This window comes from Phaseolus vulgaris, chromosome 6, assembly GCF_000499845.2.
Source record: "Phaseolus vulgaris cultivar G19833 chromosome 6, P. vulgaris v2.0, whole genome shotgun sequence".
Lineage (NCBI taxonomy): Eukaryota > Viridiplantae > Streptophyta > Magnoliopsida > Fabales > Fabaceae > Phaseolus > Phaseolus vulgaris.
The window spans coordinates 5,060,988-5,070,702 of record NC_023754.2 but is presented as its reverse complement, the minus strand read 5'-3'; the positions used below and the strand labels follow the sequence as shown (position 1 = coordinate 5,070,702).

General features: G+C 33.4%; 1 protein-coding gene across 1 annotated transcript; it reads right to left on the bottom strand.

The window, feature by feature from the left end:
• Positions 1 to 1,266: 1,266 nt before the first annotated feature.
• LOC137830984 (uncharacterized) lies at positions 1,267 to 3,999 on the bottom strand. Its single transcript, XM_068638438.1, has 4 exons — positions 3,716 to 3,999; positions 3,534 to 3,643; positions 1,568 to 2,366; positions 1,267 to 1,480 (listed from the first exon to the last, which is right to left on the bottom strand). The coding sequence occupies exons 3-4, from the start codon at positions 2,027 to 2,029 to the stop codon at positions 1,406 to 1,408; spliced, it is 537 nt and encodes a 178-aa protein (XP_068494539.1). The 5' UTR covers positions 2,030 to 2,366; positions 3,534 to 3,643; positions 3,716 to 3,999; the 3' UTR covers positions 1,267 to 1,405.
• Between the last annotated feature and the right edge of the window lie 5,716 nt (positions 4,000 to 9,715).

The window sequence follows — 9,715 nt, the reverse complement described above, 5'->3', positions numbered from 1 at the left end:
TACAGAAGAGAATGATTTTTAACAATCATACTTTTGAAACAGTGATATATATATATATAATATTTTGCTTTTTTCTATTTAAAGGAAACAAAATCTTTCATATGAAGATGCAAGAGAAAATATTCATGTTAATTTTGCACATAACATTAAAAGAAAAGAATATCAAAATTACTTAAAAATATCAAGATAAAGATTGTTCGGCAACAGTTATATTCCTAAGCAATTATAAATAAATGAAGAAGAGACAAATGCAGATAACAAACATCCTAACATAACTATAATTCTATATTCTTAAAAAAAAACTTATATTGCAATATTCTCTATCATTAGTCATTGCATAGTTGGGGAAGAGAAACCTTATAATTCTCTGTGTTATACTTATTTATAAACGACCAACACCACATAGTCTATTGTTCTCACAAAAAAAGAAGAAGTTAGTTTTGTACTCTATTCACCTCTCTTCTTGAGCTTGCATATACCTCATATATATATATATATATATATATATATATATATATATATTAATGTTACATTTAATTTAACTATAGCATATATCTACTAAAGCACCTATATATAATAATTTATATCAAACCATTTGAACACAAAGTTCCCAAAACGATATACAATTATACACCATAAAGTCTAGAACAAAAAAAATTAAAATATCTGACTATCTCTAGGTAGCTCATTCATTACTACCTACAACATCATATGCTTTTGTATAGTATGATGATAGAAAATTTTACATGCACACACATAAGGGTGAACTAATTACTTTAAAACACTACAAAAAAAAGTGTATATTGTGACGGTTTTTTCCGTATAAAGTGGCGTTTATAACCGCCATAATATACATTTTTGGCGGTTTCCCAAACCGCCATAGAACTGGCCGCCACAAAGTTTAATGTGGCGGTTTTATGTTACCCGTCGCAACACCCGTCACTTTAAACATAGTGTAAATAGTGACGGTTTTCATATGTAAGTAGTGTCAGTTATAACTGTCGCAATTTACAATGATTGAAAAAAATTCTAACACCATAATATACGTAAGTAGTGGCGTTTTTAACTGACGTAATTTTAATACTGAATAAATAAAATTTAACCCCTTTTTGTAATCTGTTTTATACAATTATAATTTAACCACCACTTTTTTATAATTTTATACAATTATAAAATTTAACCACCATTTTTTCATAATTAAATAAAATAATGTATAAAGTTATAACCATCCATTCATTTCATTGAAAATTAAAGCACACATAATAATGTTCAAAAAGTTTATATGTAATTGAAAATTAAAACACATAAAAAGTTCATACATCCCTAATCAAATTCAAAATTACAACACATAATTGTTCAAAAGTTCATATATCCCTAATCAAGTTTAAAATTAAAACACACATCCCTAATTAGTTTTGCTTCCAGCACTTGATCCTATTACTTGATTAGGTGATGGAGCACCACTTCCATAATCTGATGCCTGAAATAAATAATTTGAAATTAATGAATTTGTATGTTTATAATTATAAAATAAAAGACACTAATAAATATTTAAATATATTAATACCTCATTGGTGGATGCATGAACCAAATTAGCTGCCATTGCAGCAAAATGTTCTGGAACATCTTTTCTTGAAGCAATATATGCAAGCAAAGTGTTCATTTGATTTTTCTGAGTTGCAAGCTCATTTTCCATTTGAGTTACCTTGTCCTCCACATTTGACGAAGTTGAACTAGAGGAAGCATGGTTCATACCACTTAGCCTTGTTGTGGATCCTTTGAAAGCAAGGCTGGGACAAGCTCCATATGATAGCCCTCTAACTCGACCCGGATGCTCCTTTCCAAATATGACACCAATTGGATCTTCTGGAGATATATCTGAACCACCTTTTGGATTTGTCAACATTAGTTCATCAATTTTTTCCTGGATAAAATTGGTATGGGTATCTAAATCATACCCATACCATATTATGTACCTAGGCCTCATAGCCCAAAAGTTCAATCTTTTGGGTGACAGCACATTAATCATTTTATATCCGATAACTTTAAAACACCCTAAGTTGCATAAAACCAACAATAGTTCTCCAAAACGTATAGAAGATACCCCAGTTAAACAGAATAAATCCAATCAATTAACATAAAAGTTTATGTAGTAAAAAAATGGCTCAACAGAGTCTGAGTGCACAGTTCAAGTGAACTAATGAAAACAAAAATCTACAGATTAAATGTACATTAATTACATATATTCCACAAAGTAATGACCGTACCTCTTTTTCTTTTAACAGAGCTGCATAATTAACTGATAATGCTTTAATTTCTGCCTCAGATGCTTGAAGTATCTTGATTTCAGCTTTGTACTGTTCTATCTACAAATAGTAGAGCAAATATTGAAATTACATCTTTTCCTTTTAGGTTATAAAATGACATCTTATTTGACCATCCACTTCTAAAGTAAGGGGATTCAAGGGAGCAAAAGAAGTTATACACATTTACATATTTAGACACTACAATGTCAATCCACAGACCTTATAGATTAGAAAGGGTTCACTATGTTGGTTTTATGATAATGGGAGTCAATAGTATATGACATCCTTTTTAACATGTTCTTTTTAACATCCAAAATCCAATAAAATAAACCATAACTAATCTGTTTGACATAAAAACAGAAACTACTGTACTGAACATTATAAAATAATTTCACAAAATAAAATTTAAAGAATGAAAATAACAGAATTGTATTAGGGGTACTTGCAATCAAAGAATGAAAATAACAGAATTGAGAGAAAGAAAGACAAGTTTCCAAAGAGTAGAGCTCTCTCTGGCAAGAGAGGAATCTGTATGCTCCAATTATCCACACTTGAAAAGGGTTAGCTATGAGAGGAAAAAGATCTTTATTGAACTGATTCAACGTAAATCAATACAAGAAGACATATATAGAGAGAACTCTACCCCCAAGAGTAATGATTACAATGATTTCTAGTATCTTAGAGTAAAACACTAGTTATAACCACAATATCTCGTGGCAACTCAACAAAATATTTTCTCCTCACTCAACATCCACTGATGAATCCCCCAGGATGATCTCAACATTTTTCCAAAGGAAAAAGACCAACCCCACTCCCCTCTAACAGAATCGACCATTCTCCAAATACTCCTTCTCTACTAATTGAAACAGAAATACACCTAAACAGAACCACTAAACAATCAATCCTACTTTTTATTCTTAGGTTTACAACTATGGACCTGAGTGGGATATCAATTCCCTGCCCAATAGAGTTAGCCTTGTCCTCAAGGCTGAAACCTGGAAAGGGCAAATGGTTGTTGCAGACCGCCAAATGGCTTTCTCAACAAATCAGATTCAACAATGTCAAGACGATGCAGTGTCATTCTTTTACTCATACGTGAATGGGCAAGCTTCACCTATGAACCATGTAAGAAAACAGACCATTCTCCTCACTCAACAAAGACCCTTGGATACAGAAAAGCAGTTTCAGCAGGATTGGAACAAAAAATGAGTTTTAGAATTCTCTCACCTGCCTCTGTGATAACTTGCTTTAATTGCTCGAAAATCAGAACTCGAGTCAGGAAACTCTTTCTCCCCTGCCGCCTCTGTGATAAATTTCTTCAATTTCTCTTTAGCTACCTAGTAAAAAGATGAAACACATAATGAAATACACAAATAGAATCACATGACAAATCCTAAACATCAAATTACCTTCAAATCGGTTCCGTGTAGAGGCAGAGAGAGTAGGGTTTTGTGAGGCAGAGAGCGCTAGGGTTCGTATGGAGGCAGAGTTCGTGTGAGGCAGGCATGGCTAGGGTTCGTGTGAGGCAGAGAGCCCTAGGTTCGTGTGGAAGCAGCAAGCACTAGGGTTCGTGGGAGTCAGACATCACTAGGGTTTGTATGAGGCAGAGTGCTCGATTCGTGTGGAAGCAGCGCAGGGTTCATGTGAGTGTGAGGCAGAGAGAAGGACGAGAGTGAAAGTGTTAGACTTAGGGTTCACTCTTGTTTTCAAAATGAAATTCAAAAAAAATTATTTTCTTAAGTTTTCAAAAAAAAATCATTTTTCAAGTGAAAAACTGAAGGATTTTTAAATCAAGTTAAAAATGTGAATATAGGAATAAAGCAAGTTTTTAATTCTGAAAGAAAATTACGACAGTTAAAAATGACATAATTTGAAAGATAATTATGGTAGTTAATGAAATGACGTATTATACTGAAACTTGTGGCGGTTATTAATAACCGCCATATTAAAACCGCCATTTTTTACATATTTTTTTGTAGTGAAACTACCACACAACGTGATAAACATATACATAAACAACACATGCATATATCATTCACTCATACTCAACATAGAGAACATGCAATAAGTTGCAATTGAGTCACTTATGTCTAAGAATATAGGAATCTTCAATTTCATCGTTATGAAAGAGTATAATTAATTTGTCACTATTGACGCCTTTCACAAGACTCATATTAAGCAGGTCTCAACAAATACTAGCATTTAACTGATTGGAAACACCATCATCAAAAGTCAACCCCAGTTTATTATGTTAGAGCAGTTTCTTATATTTGTTTTAGAAAGATTTAATATAAGAACCTCTTTTAACTTCTCATCACCTGGTGTCTAATCTATGTGATTAGATCATCAGTCTTTCCATAATGATTGTCGTGCTTAATACTACAACCTTACGAGCTACAATACCATAGCAAATATCCCTCATCACGCATTCATAAAGGGCCACAAAACATCTATATAGGGAAACAAACCCATAAAGGACCATACCAATAAATGTCATAAGAAGTGTCAAATATTAATATATTTTTATCTTTTTTTTCTTATATTTAAGCACATATCATAAGTAGGGTCTAAGAATATAGGAATCCTAACCTTTTGTGAAGTAGATTTTCACTATTCATCTTCTTTTTCTTATTAGATGTTGAAATAGGAAAATTCAGGTGTATGTCTTAAATGTGATTTTTTCTCTTAAAACTTCTTCAAAGTCTCACATATTGTGTTCCTTTGTCTAAATCCTCTTAATGTTGCTTGGTTCTTGATTGGCACAAATTTCACTTGTCAGCTCCATCATTATTTTATTTAAACCAAGAAAGGAAACTTTTGTTTCCAGCTCTACACGCGTCTTTAAGTCCCTTTGATAATTTCTAAGAACAAAATAAGTATCAGTAATCAATATAATATACAAATTAAATCATGGTATCACTTTGAATATAGTTTATTTATCAATGTTTTCTATTCTCAGATATTTCATATTTAAAACATTTTCAAAAAAATTCCAAATTAATATTGATTCAGAACGTTGAAGCATAATTATATTTAACCTAAATATTATCCCACTAATCATATTTTGAAAAACCTTTGATATAAAAAATATTCATACTCTATTTTTGAAAGCTTTTACAGTGTAATATTTTCTAGTCAAATTCTTTCCAGAAATATTTAATCCAATAATCTTATTTGTAAACTATAATTCAATATCAAATAAGAATTATAATTTAATAGGTAGTGTCATAAATAATGTAAATGATAAGAAAGTTAATATGGAAACTTCCCTGCGTAGTAGTTGGTCTGACGCGTTAACAATTCTTGTATTGTCTTATCTGTACATTCTTTAGCATGCGTCTGATCCTTCTGAACTTGTGCATCTGCCTTATATTGCCTAAAGGGTTCTTCTGATATGATCTTCAATGAGTTCATAAACACTAGGATAGTCTAATGTGATCATTCTTAATTGTATCCTATGATCCACCATATGGTGTGAGCTTTTCACCAGCTTTGTCTAATGCATCCTTCATCTGATGTGATCTTTTCTCATCTGACAGTCTTATATGTGCAATCTCTTTTGTTCTCTTGAATATATTATCCACTTAGAATATGAACATCAATACAAGATTATTTGATTTTGTGATCATGTGTTATTGTTTCATCTAACAACTTTTTATGTTGTTATATCGTCTAGTGAATCTTGCTCGTTTTCTCTAATGTTTTTGTCTTAATTATTTCTACACATGAGTGAGCTTTGTCATATAACACATCTTATAATGTTTTTTATCATCAAAACATATGGAGCGTTCATACCATGAGATCGTCTGATGGGTATTGGTTCGTCTATTGGCTTAACAATCAACCAACCCATATATTAGAGACATTTTTATGTAATCCTATGTTGAATCCACGTAGCTCTTTGTAAACTTTTTACGTGTGTTAGCTTGAAGGATGCTTTAAATGGGTTAAATATATGAATAAAACTTAATTGATAAGATGAATTTGGTTGGTGAATATAGAGACTTAGAAGAGGTGAGGCCAACTCCTAAATGATTCTAAGTTAGACACAAAACTAGTGTTACACAAAGAGTGAGCAAAGAAGACAAATTGTGCACAAAATTGGGTAACATTTCTTTATCAATTATAAGTCAATTTACAAGTGGCTAGCACTGTATTAATAGTGCTAAAAGGTGCCAAAATTCAAAAAAGTTTAACCTTAAAACTCTCCACTCCTAGCTTGACAAGTGTCCTCCTCTAATTGGAGAGAATCCTCTCCATTCCGATTATGACAAAAGGCCTTCTCCCATTGAAGCAAATCCTCTCAAATTAGAGGTTGACAAGTGGTCCTTCTTAGTTGGTGAAAATCCCTCAATTGAGGGGATGACATGTGGACATTCATCCCTTCCTTGCCACTCCATGCTTTTTATTTACACTCTAGTAATTTATTTGTGCACCCTAGATGATCTAGAGTTCCATTGGGTCCAAGAAGACCCAATTTTAACTCTAGCTAGACTCTCTTTTCCTATTTACACCCTACTTTAGTTGGTCCAATACATGGCCCATTAAAATTGATCCAAATACATACCCAAAAAAAAAGCCTATACTACTTGACACAAGTTTTACAAAACTAGAGAAATTGGAAGAGCAAACAATTACTTCTCCATAAAAAAAAAAAAGTCTTCTAAGCTCCTTCTTCTTCTTCTTCCAATATTCTAGCCATGACCCTTGATAGAAGCCCATTACGAGTCCTTCCAAATGGTCCTTCATCGCATTCATACTACACTCAACTCAAAACCTTAAGACATTAGGCTTGTGGGTATTTCTTCTTATATATTGCTTATCGCACTCTTCTCCACTTAATGTGGGATTCTGACTGCACACTTGGATTCATTACAAGTTCCCCCTCAAGTTTCAGTCACCATACAATGCAAACTCTCCTTCCACCTAAAAAATGTTCCACACATGAATCTTGTAATATAACATTTTCCACAGACGGTGTGAATTGTTGGGTTCCAAGAATTGACGTACCGGGAAGAGTTTGTTACTAAGAAGAAATAACAAAAGTCAAATGCTAAAAATGTCATAAGAACTTCAAGTACAATTGTTCAAAGAAGAGGATAAATTGAAAAGGCAAGAAATATCATTTTTAGAAGGAATCTTAAGATGTTGTTGTAACGTCTAATAGCTATAAGTCTGCAAAAGTGTTGGTGGTGTCTCCGTCTGATACACAAAGGAGTTGGGTCGTGGAGTCGTTATGAACTTATCACATGTGTTGGGTGAAGAAGTTCTTTGATACCTTGGAACTAAAAGAAGGTGGAATAGTCCTTCTTGAGGAAAATAAAGCCTATAAGGGGCAAAGCATGTGGTCCATCAAATTAAGGATATTTGATGACTGTGAGATGTTGTTGCAAGAAGTGAGGTATGTTCCAAAGCTGAAAAGGATTTTTTTTAGTGATTGTGTTTGATCATATTGGTTTAAAAATCAAGTTTGAACAAGGAATGATAAAGATTCTAAGAGGGAGTGTCTACAATTGGCAATGGGGTGAGAAAGAATGATTTGTATATCTTAGATGATTCAATAGTGACATACATGTTTCTGTTGTGAGTCAGACAATGAAAAATAAGACAAAGTTATGGCCTCTAAGGTTGAGATACATTAATGAGAGGGGTTTGGTGGAGTTGGAGAAGTGAAACTTTCTAGGAGATGATAAAATAAAGGGCATGGAGTTTTGTGATCACTGCATACTGGAAATTTCTCATAGATTGAAGTTTAAGGGTAAGCATGTGTTTAGCAAACCCTTTGAGTATGCTCATGCAATGGGTCCAACGAGAGCTTAAACTCATGATGGAAGATCTTATTTCCTCACCATCTAGATGAATACTCGAGGAGGGTGTGGATTTATATCTTGAAAAGTAAGACTAAAACTTTTCACAGGTTTAAGTGTGACACACCATGGTGAGTAATTATTAAAGGACCAAATTGAAGTTGTTAAGGATAGACAATGGTATGAAGTTTGTGTTAGGGATTTTGTTATGAATTTTTCAAGGTGAAAGGTATAAAGAGGCATAAAATGGTTGCAAATACACCACAAGAAAATGGGTTGGCTGAGATGATGAAAAAAAATCATTTTGGAGAGGATGAGATATATGCTACTAGGGGCTAGATTTCTTAAGACCTTTTGGGTGGAAGTTGCAAACACAGTTGCCTACCTAATAAACAAGAGTATATCCTTTTCTTTGAACTATAAGACTCTTATGAAAGTCTGGAGTGGAAGACCTGCATATTATGAGAATCTGAGAGTGTTTGGTGCCTTAGCATTTGCACATGTCAAGAAGGAAAAACTAGAAGCATGGGTTGAGAGGTGTATTTTCATTATATGTGTAAAAGGTGTGAAAGGGTATAAGTTGTGGATGTTGGAGTAGAGACGTTGACTAGAATGACTATGATATGTAGATATGGAAAAATGGAAAAATGGAAAGTCCATGTTAATGGAGCCTTTTATTAATTGATCAGACCATTTGGAGGCATTAGAAAATGTTGACCAACCTCCTACCTTGTACATGAGAAGACCCAAACTTGTAAAGGTTGACTCCAACTATCACCGTACGCATGATAGGGAGAGGAGGATGGTTTGGATATGTTGATTTTATTAGTTATGTTTTAACATCAATTGAGGAGATAGATGATTTAGCTTAAAAGCTTCTATGAGGCTTCAGAGGTGTAGAAGGTCAATAGTGATAAATTGTCATGGTGGAGGAGATTGAGTCTATGTGAAAGAACTGCATATGGACGCTTGTTAATCTATTAAGAAATCAAAAGGAGGTAGGTTGCAAGTGGGTGTTCAAGAAGAAAAAGGGAGTACCAAGTGTGGAAGATAAAATATTCTAAGCTAGACTGGTGGTGAAATGTTTTGCACGGGTAGAGGGCGTAGACTATAATGAAATATTCTCACATGTGGTAAACCATTGTTCTTTAAGGATTTTATTGTCTATTGTTAACCAATACGATTGATGTTGTAAAAAATATATGTGAAGACAACTTTTCTACATGGTATTTTGGAGGAGATTGTCTACATGCAGTAGCTAGAGAGATTTCTTGAAGAGGAGTGGAAGGTCTGTCTCTTGAAGAAATCATTGTATGGCTTAAAATAGAGTTTAAGGTAGTGGTACGAGAGATTTGATGACTTCCTAAGGCAAACGATGTTCTATAGGAGTAGTTATGATAATTGTGTCTACATCCTTAAAAGAGAAGAAAAGTTTATGATGTTCTTGCTATTATATGTAGACAACATTCTTATAGCCACCAAGTATGAAGATGAATTGGAGGAGCTCAAAGGAAAATTAAGCTTACAGTTTAAAATGAGAGATCTTGATCCCGAGAGGCGATGGACATACAAAGGGACCAAACGGTTGGGATACTACGTCTG

What these genes read in the sequence shown, in the direction of transcription:
- LOC137830984 (XM_068638438.1), bottom strand. Translation starts at nt 2,029, where the DNA reads ATGATTAATGTGCTGTCACCCAAAAGATTGAACTTTTGGGCTATGAGG. An exon ending in TTCATGCATCCACCAATGAG is followed by an intron (nt 1,481 to 1,567) that starts GTATTAATATAT and finishes TATTTATTTCAG; the next exon opens with GCATCAGATTATGGAAGTGG.